We start from the raw sequence: 27,498 nt of genomic DNA, 5'->3' as shown, positions 1-27,498 counted from the left end.
TGTAAATAATTCGAAATATTAATTCAAATATAGAGGAAGGGCTGACCTAATATAGAAGGACAAATGCAGTACAGCTTGATATATGGTATGTGTCTATCTCCGTGTTCATGTGGGGCATTCCCTTCCCAGTTGGAGCTCTGGATCAAATTCCCTCTACGTTACCCTCAATATGCCTTGTTTGAGCTGGCTGGTCGTCGTCTTCTTCACCACATACATGTCTGATTAAAAACAAGATTTTTCTTTGATTGTAATTTATGTAGTCCCAGATTGGTCCAAATTGAACATTATTGTAAAATCAAAATTTCCAGTCTTCATCTCAAACTGTGCGCCCACTAGCAGCACACACAGGTGCTGATGTGTCTGAGTGACTCACCCGGCGCACCTGATCCTTACCCCACTGCCGTTATCTGTCGGCCTTTGTCACTAACACCATCACCTGACTTCAGACATGAGCCAGCTTTTTGTTTTAATGCTTTTTATAAGCCTCTTAATGCTGGAGGGATTTGAGCTTGACCTCAGACACCCTAATGGTTTCCCATGAGTTCCTTTGGAAATACGGCACAACGGAGGAGCTCTGCTGTAGTTTAAGACGAAACGGTTTCTTTACATGGATTCACGCTGGCTTACAATACTGTTTACTTCCAGGTGAATTAATGAGGTTACAAGATTTAACTCTGATTCTCTTGAGGAAAATGGGTCAGTTTATGTAACGTTCTTTGTGAAAGCACAGAGACACAATGAGAGCTCCAAGAGGGCAGAGAAATCAGGGGTTTCGGTTTCGTCAGGGCAGGTTTTTAAATTATTAAAATACAGGACACCCAACTCTATTAACATTTTATTTTAGATGCAAACACAAATTGAATTTTAAGATTTAAAGTGAATTTCTAACAAAATTTTTGCTGTGAATAAATATTTTAAAATGACACAAGAACCTGGTTTTATGAATAAAGCTGAATTGTTTCTGTAAACACATTTTCTTTGTTGGCTTTATTACATGCTATACTGCCACCTTGTGGTCATATATAGTATGACAATTATAAATGGGAATTATTTTTTGAAGCAAATACATTTTAAGTTTTGTTATAGAAATTTTTAATGGTTACATTGCTTTATCATCTGATCTCAATTATAATGATGATTTGTAAGATTATATTTAACCTATAATTGCTTTTGTCAAACTGGCAATGATCAAGGTTTTATAAAAATGAGAGCCTGAAATGAACAGAGCCACATGTATGACATTTTGATTTATTGATCAGCTTCAGTGGCCACAGATGAACAGAGTTGTAAGCAATGAGAAAGCAGATTAAAAGTTTGTCTGGTGTCCCGGTCATAATAATATAGTTACAAGCAACCGAGCGTAAGGAAACAATAAGGTACACGGGCATATTTACAAGCTTTCCTTCCACATCATACCCACACCAACATGCTCTTGATACAACAATAAAGGACGAGAGGTCATACTTGCATTAAAGAGCAAACATTTGTCATCTAAACAAACTGGGATTCTTATTTATTCCAAAGTTGCAGTACAAATCCTCTTAGTGTAAATCTCCAGAAGAACCTTCTATGTGAATAAAAATAAAAACAGTCCAGTCTAAAAACTGATAAGCTGAACAGGAGAGACTTCAATCAGTGGGATCTTTGGAATGAAATATTTTCAAATTACATCAGTTTTATGCAAGGAAGAGGAAATGAGGGTGGACTTCTGAAGAACATTTGGTCTCCTTTCTGTTTTGCCCATTTTGTCAACTTTCTAACATTCCACTTGGTGAAAAAAGGCGGAGGCTGAGCAAGAGAAGAACGTCCAGAAAGCACAACGCTACACCCCAAACACTTCGGATCTGTGCTCTCTAACCAAATATTTATTGTCCATGTTCAACTCTCTTCTGGACCGATTCAAACTTTATTTGGAAATCTTCTTCATCCTCTGATCCAGGGCTGCAAAGTTCTCCTCAATAGCCACCAGATTTTCCTTCATTGTCTGTTGGACCTACAGGGTAAAGAGAGGAAGAGGAGTTAGAAGTGTAGGAAATGTACAAGAGAAACAAGATCCAACAGATTTCAAAGTGGCCATAAGGGAGACCACGCAAAGATGTGAGGGAAATGATGTGTTAATGAACAAAGAGAAACATGGAACCAACTTGAGAAATGAGAACTCGCTCTCTCAGCATCCAGAAGTTTAATCCAGTTTACCAACTTGGGCAGATTTGAACACAAATCAGTGAATTATTTTAAACACTAAAATGAGGGATTAGTTATTTTTGGAAGCATACACTTGCATCTTAATCTCCTCACTGGTAACATGCTACTTATTAAATGCTAAACCATAGAAATACTAAACTTTCTGTGATTACACCTTCAAATTAATCAGATTTCTGTCAAAGTTTTAGACATAATATTTAGTTAAGCAGACCTTCGGCAGGCTTAGCACTGCTCCAGTATGTCATTTGATTGTAGATTTCAAAGAAAATATATGGATGCAAAACAGACTGAAAAATAAAATCAGTGAGGAATAGAGATGGATCAAAGTAAAGCATTTTAAAGTCATGCAACAGCAAACTCAAAATATTGAGGAAATATGAGCAAATATCCAAAGCAATTTATCAGTACACCTACATAAATTTTTTAAAGGTTTTGTTGTCTCTAGTGGCCTTTATTTGAAAGTTAAGGCTTCCATATGTAGGTCGTGCTTTGTCCCTGTGCCACCACAGCACCCCAACATTTACATACTTAAACGAACCGATTTAAATGAAACCAAATGGACAAGATATTTCCAAAAGCGTTCTTAATCAGGAGAAACAGCTATAACTCCCGATAGTTTTTATTTTCATCAGATAAAATTAAGTCTGTTTTACTTAGTTTGATAAAACAAGCCACTTCCCAAATATAAAATACTGTTCAGATGTGAAGCTTAAACTAGAAAAGGCTGATAGGAGGGTTTTATCGATTCCACTGATCTGCTGCACTGTGGTAGTTTTCTACAAGTTTTGTCTCTTACAATTTTTCAATGAAATAAAGTGACCAACTGGGATTAGCGTTCCAGACCAAGAAGCAAAAACACTTAAATCTGCTCATGTTATTTATATCTTGATCTGATGAAACCACACTGGAGGTGTTTGAACCGGCAGATTCAGGAGTAGTGCTCTGCCACAGAAGGACGAGCAGGGAAGCGAGTTATCTCTGCATTTGACAGAAGCTTTGATAATGCCTCAGATGCTGCAGTGAAACTACCGAGCCTGTGAACCCAACTGCACCAATAATGGGGGGAAAAAACACAACCGGGTTTATCAATGCTCCTCTGGATGAAGAGCAGCTGGAGCAGATCAACTGTTGGGTTTGTTAAATGTTATACATTTAATCCAAAGGAGAAAATATTTTGTCAGTGAAAATAGTAAAGCAAAAATAATTCACACTTTTGACCTAGTAGGCAAGTCGGTTCCAGTCATATGACGACAGCACAAAAAAGAAGGTACATTTAAATTAAAAACAGTACAGATAAAATAAGGTTTTCAATGCTTTTTAAAAGTAACCACTGAACTGGCGAAACAAGTCAGAGGGAAACTATTCCTCAGCTTTGCAGCCAGACTGAAATGGACATGTCCCTTTTTGTTTGAGCCTCGCATAAGAAATGACCAACATCTTCTGAACCTGAAACTGAATTACGAGCAGCAACGTAACGGGTTTAGAGCTCTGTAAGTGAGTATGAGTTCTTTAAAACAACTTTATCCAATGTAAAGAGTATAAAACTGCTGTAATATTAGTCTGTTAACCTGATTTAGTGAGGAGTCTGGCAGTTGTATTATGAATGGCTGAAGGGGGGGAATTGATCAACTGTCCAGATCGGTAAATAGGGCATTACAGTAATCCAGGCATAATCATCATAATGATAATAATATATATTAGATTATATAGAATGAGAAAAATTGACATTTCAGAGCTAGAATATTTGTTATGCATTAAAAATAGAGTGAGCACCAGTCAGTCTTTCTATCCATCCATCCTCCTCATATACATTTATTTCTGCAGCACTGCAGAAGATGAGTGTGTATGTATATTAAATATCTGATATGAATTAATTTAAATGAGCTCATTTCACAATGTTTATGAAAATAGGTTATCAAAAAATCTCTTTACCTCATCTAATATTAGATGAACATATTAAGTATCAAATTTTCTCTTGCATGATAAAATTTCACATCTTGTACTTTAAGAGACTAAAACTTTCCAGTGTTCTTGTTTCACATTTCCAGCAAAAGAAAGGATTAATGTTGCAGCGGTTGTTCCAGACGGCAGTGAACTTCCTACCTGTGTTAGCAGGGTGTTGTTGTCTTTCAGAGAGTTGTTGATCATCTGCTGAGTCGTGTCCAGATGAGTCAGCAGCTGGCCAAACTGCATGGCTGTCAGACACACAGTTGAGTGAAAAAGTGAAAGTCAAGAAAACTTAGTGTTTTCCTGTTAAACAGAGAAAAACTGAAGAGTATAGTGCACACATAACAAAAATGATGAGTTTCTCAGTGATCACACAGATTCATGTATTTGATATATTATTAATAAAATAAGTATGAATGGCTGCTTTTAGGTGGCATTATTTGGCTGTTTAAAGTAATGCATTACCTCATGTTACACATGTCTTTCAAATTGGCAGACCTGATTAAAACCCATCTTCTTTGTCTTTCACGCTACATTTTTTTCAACAAGAATGTGTTAAATTAACTTCATTGCCTATCTCAATATTACTGTCCTTTAGTTTTAATCATAAATTCCCTTTCTAGATACAATCTTGTGCATCTAAAAATGCTTTAATCCCACCAACCAATAACATTCCTTTTAACTCTCACCGGAGTCATTTCAATGTATTTCTACCCTGAAATAAAATAAAATACAAAGGACAACAAAAAGATTTTTTAACACTATTGCTGTAACTCATGTCAGAGTTGCCAGATATGCAACATTGTTACAATATTTGCAATATAAACCAGTACAGTACTTTAGTTGATTGTTCAGGGGTTTCTTTGCCTCAGGAAGTTGATTCTTGAGTTTGAAGGCTCTGTGTGTGTAAATGAATGAAAACAGTGCTTGTCAAGCTGTCAGTCACTTTCTTAGGTCTTACCTTGCTCATGCAACTCCTTGACAGCAACCAGCCTCTGCACCACCTGAGGAACGGAGGTGGACACGGCATCCCACTTCTGCACCACATCATACAGCTGCGACACCTGACAAGTGTGGCGATAGAGATGTAAATAGGACTGGATGCACTGGTGGCTAATACCAATAGTTAGGACAATCTGGTTTTTCCTTCTACAATTTCAAACTCTTAAGAAGGTATAAAAATTCAGTTTTCACAGACCGACAACTTTCACACCATCTCAGGTTCCGAAAAGACTAGATGTTCACACCAAGACTGGTTTTTGTTTTATAACCAGAAAACTTGGGTCCATTACCTGGACCTGCTGATGATCACTGGCTATAGAACTTATCAGACCTGAGCGCATAAAACACTCATGAGGGCAACAGTGGAACCAATTTGTCAATAAATGGCGTTAATACAAGATAGCCTCTGAATTTGGTGAGTCTACATCTGTTACACTTCCACACAAATAAACAATAATAATTCTATTATTTTAGTCAGAAATGGTTTGTTCAATATGTGAATTATTTGGTTTATTTCACTAAATCCGTTCATTATTTACTGTATTTTAGGCTTCAAAATCCAAGTAATTTTTTTTTGTTAATTTGTTTTTAGAACGTTAATAGTGTGTAAAATTCCCAGTGCTTTATGTTCGCAATGTTTTATTGTTTAGAAAAAAACAAAAGTCATCTACCAGTCTCTCCAACACTGACTGACTACCAGAGTTCGTCTAGATCCAACTAAAAAAAAAAAAAAAAAATCCTTTTGGTGGCAACAGTTTTGTTCCTGCACACAGACTTCATCCCATCTCACATCAACAGATGTTTGTGCAGACTGACCACAACTGGTACAGCCTGACGGATTTGTCTTGACTGGGAATCAAGGGTTAAATTCAGATTGAAATTTGAGTAGAGCTTCTCCAGCTTCAGTTGCCGATCATGGATCAGGAAGATGAATGCAACCTGGGTGGGACAGCACCTTCTGCTCTGTTCTTAATATTTTGATGCTACTTTGAACAATTTCAACATTTGAAATGTGCTTTATGAACACTTTTGTTAAATTTGATTGTCTCTGTGATGAACATAGATTTTTGGTTTTGAACTTCTGATAAATTTCCAGTTTCCTACATAAAAGCATAAAATAATTAACCTATCCCTGGAAATTTTGAAATGCAACCAGACCTGAAAACATAACTTTACTAAGCATTACTAAAAGTAAAAGCATTGCATTAAATAAAATCTGCTGCCACCTACTGGCCTCTAACATAAAGCACTGTTAAACAGTCGATGGCTATAATAATCATGCAGGTCAAACAGATCCGATGAGGAACAGACAGATTGACAATAAAAATGCACGTGGCATCCCACGGCGATGTCATAGGTGGTTTTATCAAACCACACACCAGCATTTTCTTCTGTCAAACAGAATAAACCATCTGTGCTTCACATTTAATTAATCCTTTAAAAACGTTTTTTAAAAATCACTTTACCGTCTCCCTGTCGTCAGTGAACCCCTTAAAAATAAGGGGTGACACTGCAGTGGTTTTCATGCTGAGCTCTTAGTTTAGCTGTCAGAGCACTGGACTGGTCCAGTTATCTATGTCTCATAGATAACGGTTTCTTTAAAGAAATGAAAAGTCTTCAGAGAAGAAGAAGAAGCCTGGTATTCTTATGGCTGAATGAAGAAACGGATCCTTTGCTTTGATACAACCCGTCGTTACTCGGCACAGAGGCTGATACATGTACCGGGATTACTAACCTTGTTTTGTGTTTCTGCATCTTCAATCGCTGCCTTGTTCTTGGCAATCTCATTCATCTTCCCAAGGACACTCTGGAAGATAGATTTAAATAAATAAAAATTTTTCACAGAACTCAAGGGGACAATTTTCTTACAAGATGAGCAATGGAGCTTTTTTTTTTTTTTTTTTAAAACAGCATATGATGTAAACATTCTTTGTAAGCATTTAAAACCGCCCACTAAAAGAAGTAGCACTATGATCAAAATGCTGCAGCCGGGACATTATTTCCCTGAAGCACAGAGGGCTTTCAAAGTGTTAAAAAGCAGAACAAGGAAGAGAGAATTCAAACAGAAAACAACAACAAAGTTCTGCCAGCAGTTCACATCCAGAGAATCTCCGTAAACATCACTAAACATTATGGAAATGATATGACGGCAGTTTGCAGAAAGCCACAGTAGGCCAACAAGGCATGTCGGGCTCTTAACTGCATGCTGATTAAGCTCTCATACATTCCGGAAACTTCACAAAACAGAATTATTACAAACATCCTGATGTTTTACGGGGCTGATAAATTTGTACAGAAAGACTCAGTTGCTCCAGTTGTACAATGTAGGTACCTGCAGTCTTGCCTCTACTTGATCCAGTGTAGCAGAGTCCAGTGCGCTGACCCTTGCCTGCAGGAGCTCAATGGTGTCCTGAGGTAAAAGATGCACACAAGTTACAAACACACCTGAGAATAGAACCCGGTGTTTCCCCCATTCTGTTGGCAGGAACTGGTGACCTCATTAAGTGTCCCAGTTCTTCTGCTACACGTCACAGATGGTTATAAACTCTGAACAGCTTCTAAATAAAGGGACTTCTTACCATCAAACTGGCTCCTTGTACACCAGCATTAAGGGGTCCCTACAATAAACAGAAAATTAGTACTTCTATCATAAATTATAGTAGAAAATTAATGTGGTTCTATTTCACTTTATGGAGAGTGATGCGTTTAGACAGGCATAAATATTTCGTTGTTTGATGATTAAAGAGAAGCAAATGTACAGGCCAAGTAAGAATGTGTGACAAACACTGAGGCGGATTTGTGTGCAAAATCCATCAGTGTGTACCTGCTTGTCTGATCCGGAGCCAACAGCGATCTCCAGCTGAGCTAGACGCTTCTCCAGTTCCGCCATCTACAGGGATGGAAAACAGGCGACACATGGTTGGAAGCGACATCAGCATCCCACAAAGCACGTTGCTGCGTTTTTGTCTCTTCATCCAGCGTATTGCCAACAAATATTCAGATATGTGAATGAAAACGCAACACATCAGGGAGCTCGTCTGACTAAAACATTCAGACTGCACTCTTCAAGACGCTAGCCCCCGCCGCCTTAACCTCGGCGTTACCTTGGCGGACTCGTTGAATTTCTCCTGCTCTGGTCTGCTGTGCAGCTCGTAGAGCACCACTCCATCTGGACCCTTTGTTGAAGAGGGCTTGCCATCTCCTGCGGAGCTGCTGCGACTGCCCTTCGCCGCCTCCAGCTGGGTGAGCAGACGCCTGCAGGCAGGAGGGAGAGGAAGACGCAGAATGATTATACAGTCTGTTCAAAGCAGTTAACGGCCCCATGTGCTGTCTGTCTCTCTCCCTCTCCTCAATGCGTTTAAATTTCAGTTTGAAGGTGAAAATCTGTCCCTTTCCATTGTTTCAATCCCAACATGCATCTTGAAGCTTCAGCTTTCCCTGTTTATGCTGGGTTTTGACATATTTCTCAGCATCTCCTGCCTCCTGTCTGGCTGCAAGTCCCAGTGCAGGGATAGTGGACCGTTCAACCAACCCAGGGTCAAAAGGCATCAAAGCCATTATGCACAGTAAGGTCGGAACAAATAATCGGATTAATCATGATGAAAAAAAATCATCAACTGGAATAACCAGACTCTAAAATATACCATTTACTGAAAATAGTAATTAAGCCAAAATGTAAAAAAAAAAAAAAAGAAAAAAAAACTATACATTTTACCTTTAAAATAGAAAACCTTTGTGAATATGTTCTACCTAAAAACTGAAGCCACATTTGAGTTTATTAGCATTTGCATTTCCCACATGCTTCGACCTTTCCTAATTTCTATGCATTTTTTATTTCAGTTTAGAACAAGTAGTTGCTCGGCATAATGCATTTATCCAGGCACTGATGCATTTATTTTTGCTTCTCTCTTCCACTAGGCTTTATTGTTTGACAAAACTTCAAACAGCTTAGAAGGCTATAACTATATTTCACTAAACTTTAGGGGAAAAATTCAAAACGTTTTGCTTGAACTTTATCACATTTCTGCCAACATTTTTCATGCATTTAATTTGGGTTTATGTGACAAATTAGTGTAAATGTGAAGTAGAAGAAAACAAATCTTTAAAAAAATTGTTGAAGTTTACCCAGACTGAAAAGGAGCGTGTCTGAATTTCTCAACAGCATTCAGGTCTGGTATTTGATCCCGACACATGGATGTATTCTGGTCCAAGGCATTCTCAGTCATGTAGCTATGGCTGCATGTTTAGAAGTCCAGTCTCAAGTTTTTAAAGCTTCTATAAGGTTTTCCTCCAGGATCGCCATTTAACTTGACCCGTTTACCTCAATGGCTCCAAACATCTTTAATATGTCTGCTACAAGAAAAGCATTCCCACAGCATGATGCTGTCACCAACAACACTAGTGTCTTCAGGACTTTGCACAGTTTTGGTTTTTCACCATTTGGTTTTTTAATGATGGAAAAACTTTATATTTTAATCTCACCTGACGAGAATAACAGAATACATTTCACAGTAATTTATTTATACGGTTTCTTACCTTAAAAGGTTTAAAGATTACTTTAGTAAGGCAGAATAAAATGTCTCTTAATCTGCTCTTAATAAACCTCAGGCATAAACAAGCTCATAACACCACAACTAAACATGGCTCTAAACCTTAACTTAAAATGCTCGTCTTTGAAAGATCGTCTTTGCTGAATCTTAGTAGTACACTTTGAACATTCATGACAGTTGTATGTCTTGCCAGGCTGCTCTCATCTCACCTGGCAAGCGCTCCATCTGGATCGGCCAGGTTGATGTGCGCCTGCGGTCCCAGCAGCGAATCAAGATGGGCAGAAACCAGCTGCTGCTTCAGCTGCGCTGCTTGCTGAGCGAGAACCACCGGGGTGAGGCGCTCCTCTGCATTACTCTCCTTTGCAGTAGCCTAGAAGGTAAAATTGGTGGAGTATGTCAGCGGGCATCATTTTCATGTCAGGGTACAATCACAACAACAAAAAAAATGTTTTGCTGAGCTCATGCTGCCGTTTTTGCTGTGGCCAAGGACCTTATGATCAATTTCTGGAGCATCATATCAACTCACACTACGTACTTTGTCCTGCCTACGCTAAAGTCAATATGGTGTCACCATGTTCACTTGAGCTGTGAAATTTGAAAAAATTTTTAGACTCTTGAACATTTCCCCAACTTTGCTAAAGTAGAATTCTTAGTATTTTCTCTCCAGAAAAGTAAACGTTATTTAACTGATGCAGATTTAGAATTAGTACTGTAATATTTTTGCTAAAAATATCTCTCACAACTATTATATGCGTAAGCTTATTTTTTTCTCAAAAAAAAAAAAAAAAGTCACCTGTGATCTAATCTATCTAATAATTTTGAGAATAGGTTAGGTTCTATATAACTGCAGCTGTATAACGCAATTTGGTCAAAGGGAATTTCTTAATGCTGCACGACTGTCACAGAAAAGCAGCAGGCAGACCAAATACTCTGCCAGTACAACCTGCAGGACTTGCAGAATGAGAGAAAAAATAAAACCTAAACAACCTGAAAACAGCCTAAGTTGTTATTTGCTACTGGGAGCAGGGTTGCTTCACCAAACGCATCCACAATAATGAGAAGCTAAGTTAATTAGTGGCTTCTAAAAGGAACCTTTGTCAATCTGAAAAGCAACTCTGCTCGTTCTAAATTCAATTTAGCTTTAAATTGAGGTTACACTCCATAAGTACTCACTGCACAAACTTTCAAATATGATTAAATGGTCTGGAAATATTGGAAACGTGTTAAAAAAAAATGAACACCGTCTGGTTTGCATTGGTGAAAACCAGATGGTGTTCATTTTTTTTTGATTCAGTGTTGAAAACCAGATGGATTTTTTTCACAGATTTTTTCAGGGTGAATGTGCTGCTAGCAGCCCACCTGGATGGTGTCCACCTCCTGAACGAGTTCCTGGATCTCATTAACCAGGCGTTGATACTTTTGCTGGGGTGTCTCCTTCACGCCGCTGCCCTCACCGAGCTAAAGTACAAAGAAAGAGAAGAAAGAAAAAAGACTGAATATTACTGAAGTTCAACAGCTGAAAAAATATCTGCCTGTTTGACTTTATTGGAAAGCAGAATGAAACAGCTTTGGAAAAGTGATTATTCATTTTTATTTATTTATTTTTTTTAAATGCTGATGCACTTCTATGGCACTTACGATTTCAAACTCTCCCGACTCATAACCCACTCTTCTGCTTCTACTGATTCTATCTGAGAAGTCTGTGAAAAAGAGACATTTGTCATAAGATTAAAAAAACAATAAAAGCTGATGATTGCTGTAAACATCAACGCTCATTTATGGAAAGTGAAAAACATTTTTAATAAGTCTTTAAATACTATATTATGGTTAAATTTTTTTCTTAACAGTCTCTAAGTACGCCAAAACAAATTACATTGTTATTTTATTCAAAGTTAAAATTTGACAAAATTACTATTTTTTTTACTTTACTGGAAAAAAAAACTGTAGAGGTCCATTTCCATTCTTAGAAAAAAATAGTTTTAAAACCAAAAACTATTTTACAGAAGACACTTTATGCATCAGTAAAGTTGAAATGCTCCAGAAACTGAGCAAATTAAACAAGTTATTTGTCAAACTGACCAAGTCCTTTGGTGCCGACGTGTTTGTCTTTGAACTTGTCGTAGGCTGCATTGGGGTTGACCACAATCCTCTCTACGCTGTCACTGCAAAGCTCCTCCTGATTAAAACAAAACAAAAAACACTCATTTAATCAGAAACACCATCCAGCAAAGCAGTCTGCTTACAGGTGTACAGAATGCATCACGTGTTTAATACATGAACAAGTTTGATAAAGAGTAAATGCATACTTCATCAATGCTCAAATACAAATTGAGGGAATTATATCATACAACACCCCTACATGATTATGAATTTAAAGCAATCGTTTCAAAAGATTATTGAAATCTGCAAAGGTTTCCCATAATCTAGAAGATTCTGTGTAGGGGTGAACCGGATGATTTAACCAAATTTAGAGGAGCAGGAAAGAGATCAATGGGGAAAAAAATGAATGTACCATTAATACTAAATTATTCAACAAACTCTAAAATGATTTTACTTCTGGATTATCCTACTGTCATAAAAAAGTTACATAAACCAAAAAGACAGAAACACACCTGGAGCTACTTTATTCTCTCTAAATGACAACTGATTAATGATGTAAGGAAATTTAAAAAAAAGATGATTGTTATGGAGACCAATACTATAAACATAAATGATACACCACTGACACAAATAAATGCCAATTCACACATAAGAGGACGCACAAAACAGTCGGTTCCAGAGATGTCAGGAGGAGGAGGAAGAGGAGGAGAGCGAGTTAGGCTCTTACCAGCTCCTTGGGTTTCCAAAGAGAGTTAAAGAAAATAAAATGGAAGAGCAGAGGGAGAGAGAAAAGCAGGGGGGGGAGAGAGACAACACAGATTAATGTGGTTATCACATGCCATGCACACAACAGGAACACTTGGCCAGGGTTTCAGGAAGATAAGAAAGAAAGCAGTGTTCTGAGCGCTGCAGCAGCAAACCCTGGAGACACAACTTCTCTGGAACATGTAGGTATCCAGTTCTTTCCCTCTTCATTCATTTAGGGTGATTAGATGACTTAACTCCAGAATTTCTCTTCTCTCTAATAATATTCTAATTCATCAGAAAGAAGTCCACTATTTTCCTGAACAGTAAATAAGAAAACACTGAATACTGTGTAGAGGTTCTTGACAGTCTGGACTGATTATTGCTGACTGCATTGCATATGATGAACTTTAGAATAAAAATGGTATTTATAGTGGGTATGGTTAGTTACCAGTATTAAGGTTTAAAAACTGCTAAAATGTTCTCATCTTGCCATTCCTATATAAAGGTCTATTTTCTGAGAAGCCAGAAGACTAAGCAGAGTGTTCTCTGGCTGTGTTGTCCATATAATCAACAAGGGGTTACCTTCACGTACCTGCTGCTGCCCACTGCCGGTCAGCAGACCAAAATAACTACTGTACTTTTTCCTCATTTGCATAAAAAGATAAATTCAGCTGTTATAAAATATTTCTGGTAATAAAAAACACATGACAGTCGAAACCTTAACCAATCAACATTAAATGAACCAACAGTTTTATAGCTACAGTATTAAAGCTAAGAATGAAACATCTGTTCAGAAGCTGACTTTAGGCTTGGTACATGAGCAGATAGCCCAACTAGCATCAGCTCCAGGCATTATTTTAACTTAGTATTTCAATCAAACTCAAAATGAATACACAGTACAGATAAAATTATGACACTTGCAATACTGTTATATTTTAGCAGCAGTAGGAATAATTATATATATATATATATATATATATATTATTTTTTTTAATTTATTTATTTTTTTAAATAACATTTATTTTACACTATCACATCACTATGCTCAAGTGTGTTCTGCAGTAATCTGAGAGTGGTCCATGTCCAAATTAAGTTTGAAAACCCAGAAATATTCCTGCAGCCCAGTGACTGAATTAATCCAAAATCTAAAATAAAAAAAGCATACTAATAGCTATAATCCCAGTCACACACCTGATTCAAAAATAATGATCTTTTGCACCCCTAAATGATGTAAAACACACTGGCCACAAAAATCCATTTTGGAGTAACTAAACAGGCATACCCCAGAAAATGAGGACTGGAGAAAAAATAAGCTTGTGGTGCTGCGGCAAGGGAGAAAGTGTAGCAGAATGCCAATGCCATAACCAAAGCTTATTTTTTGTGATTGTATTTATAAAACATGAAAGGGGTGTGGGTAACAAGCAAACATTTTACTTCTGGATTTTCTTCCATTTATAGAATTCATGGACAGTTAAAAAAGGGATTATTTGCATTTAATTTCACACTCCAGGTAAGTTTCTACCACATCCAACCCGTTAATTAGGACAGGCAATGACCTAGCAAGCAGAAGAGCTCCTTAGAAAATTGAGTTAGTCAGAACACAAAAGTCAGCAGAGAAGCAAGTTGTTAGAGCATGAAGACAGGTTAAACAAAATGTAAGTCTTTTTTCAGATGTCAACAAACACATGCATGCATGCCTACACACACACACACACACACACACACACACACACACACAATCAGCACTTCTGAAGACCCTTCATCTTCATTACGGCCTTAATAAAATGTAATTTTTTTTTTTAAATCAGGGATCAGCTTCTTCTACTTTAAAACAATTATTAAGGAATTACATAGTAACAAAGGAACAATGCCATTAACCCGGTTCTCATCTCAATCGGTGCTTAAAGAATAATTTGATAGATCATCATTAATGGAGGAAAAAAATGGAGAAAACCCAACATGCATTAAGCTCACAGAGAAATCTTACTTGTACACACTAGGGTCCCAGGAGGGATGAAGAGGGGTCACAACAGGGGCAAGAGAACAGGGAGAATAAATGTGGCAACATGGAACAGGAAAAGCCAGTTAAGATTTGCTTGGCTGCCCTATCAAGATTAGATAATTAAAACAAATAATAAATAAAAGTATAAAAATTAAAGCAGCACCAGTCAACTGCATACAGGATGGTAAAACCAGTAACTTGTTTTATTAACTGGTAATTGAGAGAGAAAAAAAACCAGAACACCACAGAACATTTTTCGTAAAGTCACAAGATGATCATCATGGTATGATTATGAACAGCCTATGAGACTTCAGGGGGAATTTTTTTGTCTCATTTCCAACTTCTTTCAGTGCAGATGTGGAGGATGTATTTATTATTTAGAGGGGAAAAATACACCAAATCGGGATTTTTTTTTCTCTGAACGTACAATACAACTTAAGCACCAAAAGAGGATCGTTGAAGTAGTCTTAACTTTTCAGTTTGTATAAAGTTAGTAACAGTGGCTAAACATTTAGAAGTTGTGATTCATGATTTAAAAAAAATAACTGGATAGCGGAGTGCAATCCCACACAAACTAGTTGCTAGCAATTTAATTATTTAATTTCAGTTGAAAAATCAAGTAATTGTTAATAGATATGTCGTGTCAAACAGACCATAATGACCCAGATAATAATGAAGGAATCAACTGTCCGTTAGAGGAGGGCTAAACGTTAGTTAGCTTATTAGCGTTAGCAGCAGGCTAATCAGTAATACCTCCATACATTAGCACAGAAAGACCACCTACCGATTCAAACTGAGCCTGGTCGTCCTCTGGAAGGTCGCCAGTCTCGTACACGTCTGGTTCGTTAAAAGCCTACAGAAACAAAATGTGATAAATGCTGTTACTTCGTTGGTTTGTTTGGTATTAGCCTGGCCAACGCCCCGGCTTCACTGAGAAACACCAAAATGATAAGTCTAGCGCTTTTGTATGTTTGCATCATATGGCATTATCTTAGCTGCATCTCTGCTATTGAGACGCAACACTATCTGGAGCTCAATGTGGATTGTTTGCAGACAATAAGAAGATAAAAGATTCAGCAGCAGAGCTGTTAGCTAGCAGTTCCACCTTTCAGTCTGAAGATGTGTTAGCGTTAGCAACTTACAATTCCTGGTAAGTTTGCGTATTTAGGATCGGCCATTGTCAACAGGAACAACAAAAACACAACAAAATGCAATAGCGTCTCTAAAACCGTTCAGGTAATCGATTCGCTGAGTGGGATTATATTAAAAGCTAGCAATGGATGAGCCAGCAGTATGTCAGCCGGCAGAGCGGTGCAAGCTGATGTGGTCACTTGCTTGATTTGGCAGCATGTCTGCTCGATTTATTTCACTCAGTCTCACACGGGCGGTGCAGTTAACGCTATGTCAATGGGAAAGCGGTAAGCGTCTTATTAAAAACAGTAAAACAAGCACACCTAAAGCCGTGATGCGTCATTCCACGTACATTTCGCCAGCCAATATGTTTTTAAGGATACTTTTTCCTCATAGTCAGTTTTCTTAAAATTTATCAATAAAAGGCATATTTATTTATCAGGGTTATGAAATTGAACTGTTGGTGTATGGCATCAACTAAATTATTTACGTTTATTCACTTAGTGAATATTACTTGACTTAAGACAGACCTATTTATGAGACACATGAGGGCGCCAAAAGAGTGAAAGAAAAAAGTAAAACTAGTGAATACATTGATAGTGAAAATAGTTTACTCTCCAAAACATATTCTTGCTATTAACTTCACAGTGTTGTGGAGCTCTTGTATAACTTTTATGAATGTATTCATGTATTTTTTTTCTGGATTGAAATTGATTTTTTTATGTTTGCAGTACAAACCTTGTCAGCGTTTGTAGTTAAAATGTTTAGACAATTGTGTAAGAAACGTATTTTTTTTAAGGAAAGATAGACATCGAGATAATCTATGCACATATATTTGTAACTTGTTAAAATAGAATTGGACACATTTTATTTCCATAAATGCACATTTTAAAACTAAGATTACAATAAATTTTGGAACATAATGTTTTTTGGTGTGATAAAACCTAAGCACATTATTTTCAATACTCTTTAAATTAACTTATGTAAACACACAAAACCCCATTTGCCCCTGTTATAATTCAGTTATAAGGTATGTTTTTCAGACATGTTTATATGAAATGTGTTACCGATTTACTTAATGCTAATATATACAAGATCTGAATATAAAACATTAAGACAAAACAAGAGGACAAACATCATGAAAGAAAAAAAGGGGGGCCATTTCTATATAATTCTAAAAATCGTCTTCTGATGCTATTTAAATTGAGACATTTATAAATGGGGTTGTGTATAGATGAACAGTTTCTTTTCACTGCTCTTTTACTTAATTAATAAATTATACATATTCATAATTCAGTTTGTTGCTCCTCAACTTGAATTGCTTGAGTTTTTTTAATTTATTTATTTTTTTTTTTCCAGTGGATTAGGAACACCAGATACAGACCAGCTGGTGAGACTGGGGATATCCAGCTCCAGTATAATCTGAACAGGTGTTCTTCAGGGCTGTGTGCTTTCTCCACTATTCTTATCCCACAACACTGATGACTGCATCTTTCCACATGACTCTCCAGAGCTTCATCAGTTTGCAGATGACATGAATATGCTACCAGCCTGACATTTAATGGAGATGAATTTGCATCCAGGACAGCTGGCCAAGTGGTGTGTTGATAACAGCTTGTAGCTTAACACCAAAAACACAGTGGCTGAACTTTAGGGGATTGTCAGTTGTGTACTTATTTTGAACAGCACTTTGGATATTAGGGAATCCATAAACGTTTACGGGCACAATCACCATGTATGAAGCGGACAACCCACATAAATTCACTGTTCTTTGTTTAGCAACTGAGGATGTTTAACCTGTTTAAGAAGATTCTGAGTCAGTTCTTTTCAACAGTCATTGTGACTGTACATTTGTATAACTGTCTGGTTTGCTTTGGCTACTATATCTGACAGAGTGCAATAATGAACACACTGGACTCCTGAAAACTGCCCCCATTTATCCCCATTCATTATTTTTTGCAGACAAGGAAAAGAGCAAGAAAATAATTCATCCTTGACCCCCTTACACCCGGGAGACGGACTATTTGAGCTGCAACTTTCTTGGAAGACTTTAGACAGCTGAACTGAAAAATAAAGGGGAGAAAGCAACTTCACAAACAATTAAATGATGCAAATCACATAAATGTGTACCACATAATGTGTATTTTGTTGTCCAGTAAGGATATTGTTTCATTTGGTATATTTTATTTCCAGTACTTTTCAATATCTGTGCAACTGAATACAAAGACCCAGATATTCACACACACAGTGTAAAGAACATAATCTTTTTTTCCTCATGCACTGTCTGATAATGTCTCAGACCAACCTTTTGTTATCTTGGGTCAGTTAGCTTTAACAAAATGCCAGAATAATGAAACAGAATTATTACTGAGAGTATGGGAATATGTGTGACTTATTTTTTATTTTGTAAGCATTGTGTTAAAACCGTATGACTAGGACCAAATGTCCTTCTAAAAACCTTTCACGTTAGGTTGCTGCAATTGCAGTACATCCCTTTTGGCAGAAATTTTATAACTTATTCAGGTTTAGGATAATCAACCATTAACTTTTGAGTTGTTGTCTTAAGATATGGCTTCAGCATTTCCTCATAAAGTTATTTTCTGTATTATGTGAAGTGGACCAGTTTGTCATGCAAAAACACCTTCACAACATGATATTGGATATTGCCACCCCAAATATTTGTTCCCTTCCCCTGCTTTTTCTCCTCCTAATTATTTAATGGGCATAATGACAGAAAACTTACGAATTTGCTTAATCACAGCAAAAGGCATTTCTCCAGAAATGAAGGCATGTGTTCCTGTGTGCATTTGCAAAGTTATAATCTGTTTCACTTGCTGTTTTTACAGTAATAGCTTCTTCCTCTGTGAGTCGCCTTTCACCCCATGTTGACACCAAAGTCTTTTCACTGTGAATAATGACACTGTCTCACCAGGACGGAGAGATGGATGGAGAGATGAATGGATGGGTCGATGGATCTCACACTAGGAAGCAGCATGTTTGAAGTGTTGCTTTAATATACATCCACACATGTGCCTCAATTTATTTTGATGGTTGACAATTAACCAATAAAGCTAAAAAAAAGTCATGGCATTTTGGCTTTTCACAAATTGTTTAACTACACAATCTTAGTGTAGGTTCAGTCTTTTTGAAGACTACATATATCTAACTTCGATCGCATCATACTTCGTTTATTAATTAAACCTATCTGGTCAAAATCTGAGAACAAAAACCCAATCAAACAAATGCTTTCCCTATTTACATTAATGTCGTTCGGTTGTGGAAATTCTACGTATAGTAAATAAAAACATCATAATACAAATAGCACAATGCTTTATACTAATATATTTAAAAACATTGGCATATCTATGATTTTGGCCCACATTGCTAAGATTACCATGAAGGATCTTAAAAGAAACTATAGATCCATACCCCTTCGCTGCAGATGAGCGAGGTAGAAAATTTGTGCAAATAAATTCCTTTTTGGTAAAACATTTGAGCAGCACTCAGACTACTACACTGTTTGAATGTAGCATAAGTACGCAAACTTTTTCCTTTTGCATGAGACAGTTGGGAGTTAGCAAGAGGAATGGAGCTGCTGTGTGCTCCTCCGCTCGGCTCAGTGATGCTGATGAGGGAGGATGTGAGTCGCTACTCCACCACGCCCCGCCCCCATTGAGAAGGCAGTGATGCAAGCCATGCCTCTGAGAAGCCTGCAACCCGTCCAGACATACAGGATCACTTTGGACTACACTCCTCATTTATTGGTCCCCCATATGTTCTCCGCCGCTTAGCTGCACGGATTAGTTTGACGGGGTTTTAAAGCTGAAAATTACTCCCAAACAGCTTGCTTTATGCTTTTTGTTTCTTACTTATTTAATCGTTTCTGGATCTAAAAAAAAAGTCGTAGTTCTGTATTCCCTCCAAATGCTGCTTCGCCTGTCAGACTCGCTTTGCATGTGGACATAAGCCAGTGGGTTCAGTCAGGTGCTTCAACACAGAGGATCTTATTTAGGATAATTTTTAAAATTCCTTTCCTTGTCCTGGAGGCGCGTCCTTTATTTTTCCCATCCACGATGGCTGATTCCAACGCTGAATGCAATATCAAGGTGTTGTGTCGATTCCGCCCGCTGAACCAGTCCGAAATTATCCGCGGAGATAAGTTCATCCCAATATTTCAAGGCGAAGACACTGTCATCTTTGGGGTAAGTTGCTTATCTCCTTCTCTGTTGGCACCGTTGCATGCACTCATGTTGGGGGTTAAACTTATCATCTCACAATCATATCCGATCCTGACCAGACTTGGAGCTTAAAGGCATGAGGCAGGGATCAAACTAAGTATAGCCTCCATCAATACTATTGGTAATACTATTAGTATTCTGCAGCATAATGTGCTGCCGCTATTTGAGGGCGATACAGCTAAAAAAAAGAAAAAAATGCATTTGTGTATTTTTTGTAGTATATCTACTGCTTTGAAATAATACATCACTTGTCTATGTTAAAGATGCTTTTTGTGTCTAAAGGTTTTAACTTTAGGGCTTTTGTGATAAAAACTGAAAAATATCTTCATTAACTCTTAAAATATTACCCCACCTTTTTGTTTCAACTTAGGCTTGTTTGCTTGATATTGATCTGGTGGATTTTCTTGCCACCCCCAGAGGCGGTCTTCATATTAAAGCCTCCTGAGGAAGCCCCTATATATATATATATATATATATATATATATATATATATATATATATATATATATATATATATATATATATATATATATATATATATATATATATATATATATATATATATATATATATATATATATATATAATGTATAATGTTTTATAAGCATTAAAAAAGAAACGCAAAACAAAACTAAGCAGATACTAATTGATCTGGATCAATCCTGGTCCTCAGGGACCACTGCCCTGCATGCTTTTGGATTCTGCAGCACTTGATGGCATGCAGAGGAGGTAATGTAATCATTAGAATCAGGTGTTCTGGAACAAAGACACATCTAAAACATGCAGGGCAGCGGTCCCTGAGGACCGGCATTGAGAAACACTGAATGAATAGATTGATTTTCAGGGTCCATAATCATTGTAATGTAATTCAGTCCTTGTTTGACCAGTCTGCGCATCGTGCTCTCTGTGCTTGTCTGTGATGCTTTAGTGATCTTAATGCCAAGAAAATATTCTGAATTATGTTTTCGCGTTTCAAAAATGAAATAAATCATAAATCTCTTTAAAAAAAAACAATCTCTGGTTGGTGTATAACAATCAAGATCAGATCTAATCAGTCTAAACATGAAGAAATACAGTGTAGACTCTTTAAAACACTCAAAAATAATAATTCAATTTAGCAGAGAATCATAAGTTGGTCACAGGCATCATTAGCCACCTGTTGGGTTTGACAATATTTTGTGCACATTGTGCACACCGAGGGGGAGGACCCACTCCTATTGACTGAACATGCACATAAGCAACAGAAACCTCGTTTGTTCAGGGCACCACTGATAAATATCTGTATTTTACCTCAGACAGAAAAAAATATATTGCTCATATCAAACTCCACCGCTTGTGCCCTTTCTTGGATAATTAATCAGAAAGGTATTGATTCCTTTGGTTATGATCGTTGCCAGCTGCCTGCTGATGATGTTTAGGTGAGATGCAGATGGCTTTGCTTTTGGAGCAACTCAAATTGAAGATGGTGGTTACTATCAGTGATTATGCGCTGTAATGGAAGTGAACCAATCCCTAATAGGTTTATTAATGTACACCTTAGGCTAAGGTCAACAATGTGATCATAATCCCACACCAGGTGACATTTAGAAAAAGAATAATTGAATCATGGACAAATATGAGAATCCTCTAAATGGATGTGAGGCTAATATTTAAGCACATAGTGCGGAAATAGATGCATTTGTCAGAGTGCAGAAATAGACATGTGTAGATATGGCCAAATATGCAAATCTATGAATTAATTTCACACTGAATGCAGAGCACCTGCTCTCTACTACAATGGACACACAAACACACATGCAGAGAGGAAGATTATGAAAGAAAACTGAACCCTTCAAGCTAGAGGGGTTGACTTATAGTGATGACTGGGACAGCAGAAAATCCCTATCGGCTCACTCTTGTTTTCATGCACACATCTATACCAACACACACTGAAATGTACTGCAGGTTTGTGGGGGAAATGGTCCTGCATGACTGACTATTTTGGTTGTAGCTACAGAATGTTTCCAGCAGACTGAACTATTTCTCTGTTTATGCATAAAAAATAATATTATTAAGAAGATTAATATTTCAAAATCAAGAATCCCCACATCAGTCTTGACACCTGAGTTTGAACAGCTCTGAAGATGTTAGAGAGAAGCAATGTATCAAGGTTAACCCTAATAGTTAGTCTTGTGAAATATGGAAAAGATATGTCATCACATTAAAGACATATTTCAGAGAATAAGATAGAAAAAAAAGTTTATGGAAATCAGTCAGACTATGTACACCTCTACTTGCGCCCTGATTGACTGAGTTTGACGTCAAACTCAATCACTTTATTCTTTAAAAAATTCTTTAAAGAATAAAGAATTATTCTTTATTCTTTATGAGAATAAAGAATAATATTAGCCAGTCAACAGCGAGCTGTCACTAAAACAAATCTGCTTTTGTTCCCTGTCAGTAAGTTTGACAGCAGAAGACTCCAAAACAATAAAAAATAATATCCTCCAGAAGCACAAGCAGACATTTCTGATGCTAAGTCATTTCATCTTCTAACCGGCACTCGGTTTTCCTCCGTTCAGACGAATGTAATCATAGCAATGCAAGTGGAGTTTTCATCTTTCTGAATGCAATTACTTCCAAGATGTGCTCTGTATATAGGAGGTTATAGACATGTAAATCCATTCGGGGCTTGCATTTTCCTATTTGGAGTGTTTGTCTTGTACAAGGAAGTTGTGAATGAATATGTCAAGTTTGATGAGTATTTATAACACCAAGCCAACAGGAAACAAGTTAATGCAAACATTGTGAATGATGAAAACAGATCAGTTCTGGGCGGTCCTAATGGCCCACATTGGTTGAAGATGTTTTCTTTCAGAACTTGATAGTGTACAGAGGCAGCGACCTCAGCTTGTGATTGATGGGTTGACTACTCTCTAGCGGCAGGCTGGAGAAAACTTTAAGATATTAAAAATGATAGAAAATAGTCTGCTGTTGTCCTTTGACTTCTTTGAAGCATCACCGTGCATAGAGTGTACCGTAAATACAAAGTGAAAGCAAATGGCTGCGTTTGATTTTTGTGACAGGAAATAGTAATTAAATTAGGCAATAGGAACGCAGCCCTCTTTTAGGTTGACTGTGTGCAGCAACAAGTGGGGCAAGGGAACTTTCTACAGCAATCAGGGAGAAAAACAAATCTTAGTTCAGTACTTTCTTATTAAAGTACTTATACTGTCAGAATGGTATGAGAATTTTTTATTTTTTTTTTACCTTTTTGAAACCTTGGTACAGCAAACTCTTGCCTATTCATGGTTCAATATTTGCAGATTTTATTGTGGACTGTAACTCAAAATTATTGAAGGAAAATTCACCTATTTGAAGGTAAATCCTGCTTTGGAAGCTGAAATACAACGGTGTAATTGTACTTGACATGCTATTGGCTGGTGTTTGTAAAGCAGTCAACCCAGGGGTGACATTTATTTTCCTTGAAGCTGACTGGCTGTAACCTCAAGACCTGAGATAGATATACAAGTGACAATACAGTTTCTATTGGGCATGCTATTTTAAGGTGGTAAAATTGGTTATTATGTCATGTAATATTTCGTATAAGTGAAGGAAGACACAGAGTATGTACTTTATACCTTATTTGCACCAAGACACATTATCCCCCGCTCACCTGAGATAAGCAGTTGTTTTGGAAGTTTTCCTGCTGTTTGTTGCACTGAACTGTGCAAATTTTATTTTACTGCTCTTGCTATTGTCCTCTCTGTGCATGGAAGCAAGATAAACTGGGTCCTTGTCAGTTCTTTTTTGTCACAGTTCCAGTTGTTGGATTTTTTATATTGCTCTGACTGCATGGGTGAACTAGTGAGAAGCCAGTTTCTTGTTACCACTTGAAGAGTTATGAAGAGTACAACAAATATGACATTTCTCCATGGGATGGTCTCTCATCTTTCTTATTTTGAAGAGCGATTAAGCAATATTTCTCAGTGTGACATCATAGTTACACCCTAAGGAACCAGGAAAAGCAACAGATTCTAATTTAAGCTTCTTAAAAGATGAACAGTGAAATATTTCTTTTAAATACTGTGTGGAGAATAAAATTTTCCACACTTAATTACTTAAACTGAAAACCAAACAACATGACAAGTACATGCTATAAATTCAAACAGGAAGGGCTAGGGCTAATAAATTATTTGCAGCATGTTGCAATTGCAGTTTTGTTACCAGTCAATAAAGACTTTCAGAGACGTGTGATCTGCGAGTGATGATTATATTGAATATTATATTAAAGCTCAGAAAAAAACTCACACTTCATCACAAATTTTATTGATGTCTATGTTTTGCCTCAAATTCTACAGACCAAATTTTACGTAAACTTAATTATGCAAGTTTGTGCTGCAACTTTCAGGACATATTATAAAACCAACTGTTTAATCCATTCATGATTTTGTGGACTTTTTATCAGAATTCTGAGTCTAAAGATGTTCATAATATATTTGTATACAAAACTGGTTCTCAGGGAAAACTGTGGAAAACTGATTCTTTTAAAAAGAGTGTTACTAAATCCAGAAATTGAAGTGAAAAAATAATTTTCACATTATATCAAGCTGTGTTTAACATAAAATATGGAATGTAACCTTAATGGTAGCAGCTCCACCTACGAGAGAAGCAGATTATGTTAACATGTCCTGAAATGAAATTCTGTTTTAGGAAAATTGGAGAATAAATGAAACAAAAGAATGACGAAAATTAGGATTTCTTCTGCTAAGTTTAAATCCTGTTTCATTTAGCGCAGTACTTAAGAGGATCCGTTGAAGCACATAGTGTTCAAACTCCTATTTTCATTTGTGAAGATTTTTTGTGTCGTGCGTTACATAATCCTGCCGAGGTTCTAACTGATTTTATGGTTTGAGCCTATTTGCACCCAGCAGACGTGAAGTAACATTAGCATTCAGTGTGATATTCTGTAGATCTGAACACCTGATGGGTTTACAGCAGCTCCTCTGCTCTTTCTTTAGCGTTTGTCTTAGTGAACATCTGTGTCTTTTTGCCATTTGTTGATGGGTAGAATAAATGTCATGTTCAGGACTTTATGTGACTCTTAATTATGCTCTCCGGTTCATTAGAGCTGCAGATCACGACATGTTAGCGTTCCTCACGGTCCCTACGAGCAATCAGAGAAATTCTCAGTCTATCAAAATCATCTGCCTGCATGAAGATGTAGATGCGTTCCTTCTTCTTTTCTGTTCTCAAGAATTTTCCATCGTCGCTGACATTGCCACCTGTGGAGCTCTGCAGGTTTCTGTAGCATGCGTGTGTGTGTGTGACAGTAATAATTCCTGAGCATGTACTGCTCCAAGGCATGGCCTTTGTGTTTGCTCTGCACAAGAGTGACACAGCTGTCTCTAGTATTTCACTGTCTGCAATAATGCAGTGTCACAAGGCCAGATTGTCCCTCCTAATCTTCTGGCAAGCAAAAACAGCCGCCACTATGAATCAAGCTTTCGGTTCTATAAATAAATTAACGATCACCGTGACTTCGGTCGCAGCAAGATATATGGAGGGTTTTTTTCTGCTTTGACGATGACATATAGACATAAGCTGTCCACATGCTAAGCTCAATAAGAACGGATTTTGTTCTCATCATGCTATTAAAACAAAATAAGAAATAACTCAGACGTCTGAATGAAATATACTTCATTTCATACTTCTGATATTGGTCATATTTCTTGTTCATTGTTGTGTACTTAATCTGTACTAGCCTTCAGAGCCTCACTAGTTCTCGAGGGGATCGTTTTCATTACCCCGTGTCCAACATGAGAAAAATTATGCACTTTGTTCGCCTGCTGTTGTTGAAAGCCCTTATGATTATTTGTTCTCCAACCCCAGGCTGCATTTAAGAGGGAGGTGGAAGCAAATTGCTGATTATTATCCCTCTTTATCATAAGTATTTTCTGTGAACGGGAGGTGCAGTTATCACATTGATTTTTTTAACTTTAAGTGCCTCGCTAACTACAGGTAAATGTGCTTTTTTGTGTTTATTCCCCTCTTATCAGTGTTGAGGTATCCTCAGCTATAAAGCTTGACTTGATTCTGACTGAAGTCACTGAAGATCAATTCACATACTATTTGTATTAGCTTTTCACTAAATAGTTGGTTGCTCCAGAGATTTCGTTTTAATAAATAGATGAATATCAGAAAAGTGCACTGTGCATTTTTATTCAGCCCTCTTGAGTAAATACTTTGTAGAACCACATTCTTACTGCGCTAACAGCTTCAAACGTTTTCGGGTATGTCTCTACCAGTTTTTTACATGTACAAATTGAAAGGAGGAAGACATTTCCAAGTCTTGTGCACTGACTCTTAATTTGATTTAGGTCTGGCCTTTGACTGGGCAATTTCAACACAATAATATGTTTTGATTAAAATATGTTTTTATAGTTCTCATTGCATGTTTACAGTTGTTATGTTTCTGGGAAGGTAAGCTCTGCCCCAGTTGAGCCTTTTGCAGACTCTAAGAGGAGGTTGCATCCATTTTCCATCAACTCTGACCAGCCTTCCAGTTCCCGCTCTAGAAAAGCATTTTCAAAAGCATGATGCTGCCACTACCTTATTCCATCCATGTTTCAGGTCCTGCACAGTGTTAATTCTATGCCTCACATAGCATTTTCTATGTAGACTAAGATTTAACATTTTGGTCACATCTGACCTGATATCCTTCTTCCACATGGTTTCATTTTCACTTAGATGGTTTGTGGCAAACTGCAAATATCTGTATTCTGTATTCTTGGCCAGCAGTTGTACTTCCAACAGTTTATCTCCAGGCCTTGTAGTTGGTTCTTTAATTAATTTCCTCCTTTCTCAGCCTGTTAGTTTAAGTGGAGAGCCATCCTTTGCTAGGTTTGCAGTTGTATCACAAATCGGAAATGATTCCATGAGATGTTTAAAGTTTGAAATGTTTATGGCTATCAGTTGCATTGCATTTTATTTAGGGTTATCATAGTAAGCTGAATACAAATTCATGTCTATCACATAAAATTGCAGGAGAAATACACTGAAGTTTGTGGTTGTAAATTGAGAAATTGTGGAAGAGTTCAAGAGATATTAATACTTTTGCAAGTCACTGTATATGATGAACAGTCTAACCTCTGCATGATCTTGTTTGCATTGATCAAACTTTGATTTATTTCTGGTATCGTTGACAACGATGGGTATATTAAACCTGATAAAAGCATCCATCCAGCCGTGATTGGGAACCCATTCGAATCGTGCACATTAAAGAATTATTGATTCTCCTATCTGCTGCACTCCTTTTTTTAATTTACTGGATTTTCTTTGCTTAGCAGCTTCTTCAGTGTCATGTGTATGAGTCTTCTGGAGCTGCTGCAGTGTTGCTGCATTTATCGCTGTGAAATACATCCATTAAGGAAGAAAACAGGATTGAGTACTTTGTACAAGGTTGTCCAGTTCTTTGTTTTCACTGGTTTCAAAACCTTTCGCCAAATTTTGTGACAGTGAATGTGTTGTTTGGTATGGAAATGCACAAGATAGACATGTATTTTTTTTTTTTAAGCTCAGTACGAACATGATGTCT

At 37.1% G+C, this 27,498-nt stretch overlaps 2 protein-coding genes across 2 annotated transcripts in view; one reads left to right on the top strand and one right to left on the bottom strand.

Moving 5' to 3' along the window:
* Positions 1-1,234: 1,234 nt before the first annotated feature.
* Positions 1,235-15,896, bottom strand: dctn2 (dynactin 2 (p50)). The gene is made up of 14 exons (XM_015004687.2): positions 15,696-15,896; positions 15,338-15,406; positions 11,784-11,880; positions 11,343-11,404; positions 11,064-11,162; positions 9,914-10,074; positions 8,259-8,409; positions 7,979-8,044; positions 7,734-7,772; positions 7,487-7,564; positions 6,890-6,961; positions 5,114-5,216; positions 4,309-4,400; positions 1,235-1,993 (listed from the first exon to the last, which is right to left on the bottom strand). Exons 1-14 carry the CDS (start codon positions 15,729-15,731, stop codon positions 1,907-1,909), a joined length of 1,212 nt encoding a protein of 403 aa, XP_014860173.1. The 5' UTR covers positions 15,732-15,896; the 3' UTR covers positions 1,235-1,906.
* Positions 15,897-19,457: 3,561 nt separating this feature from the next.
* The window catches only part of kif5ab (kinesin family member 5A, b), a 93,595-nt gene continuing 85,554 nt past the window's right edge, over positions 19,458-27,498 (top strand). Inside the window, exon 1 of the mRNA XM_015004696.2 lies at positions 19,458-19,886. Coding sequence (XP_014860182.2) covers positions 19,758-19,886 — 129 coding nt within the window. The 5' untranslated portion in view covers positions 19,458-19,757. The remainder of the gene's footprint in view (positions 19,887-27,498) is intronic.

This window comes from Poecilia mexicana, unplaced genomic scaffold (genome assembly GCF_051168715.1).
Source record: "Poecilia mexicana isolate PSO_F unplaced genomic scaffold, ASM5116871v1 scaffold_5, whole genome shotgun sequence".
NCBI classification, from domain to species: domain Eukaryota; kingdom Metazoa; phylum Chordata; class Actinopteri; order Cyprinodontiformes; family Poeciliidae; genus Poecilia; species Poecilia mexicana.
The sequence above is the reverse complement of the archived record's forward strand: the minus strand, read 5'-3'. Positions and strand labels throughout refer to the sequence as shown.

Coding starts and splice junctions, on each gene's coding strand:
- dctn2 (XM_015004687.2), bottom strand. CDS start 15,731: ATGGCCGATCCTAAATACGCAAACTTACCAGGAATT. Junction 11,881..15,337: donor ACCAGGCTCAGTTTGAATCG/GTAGGTGGTCTT, acceptor TGTTTTAATCAG/GAGGAGCTTTGCAGTGACAG. Junction 4,401..5,113: donor CAAGGAGTTGCATGAGCAAG/GTAAGACCTAAG, acceptor TGTGTCTGACAG/CCATGCAGTTTGGCCAGCTG.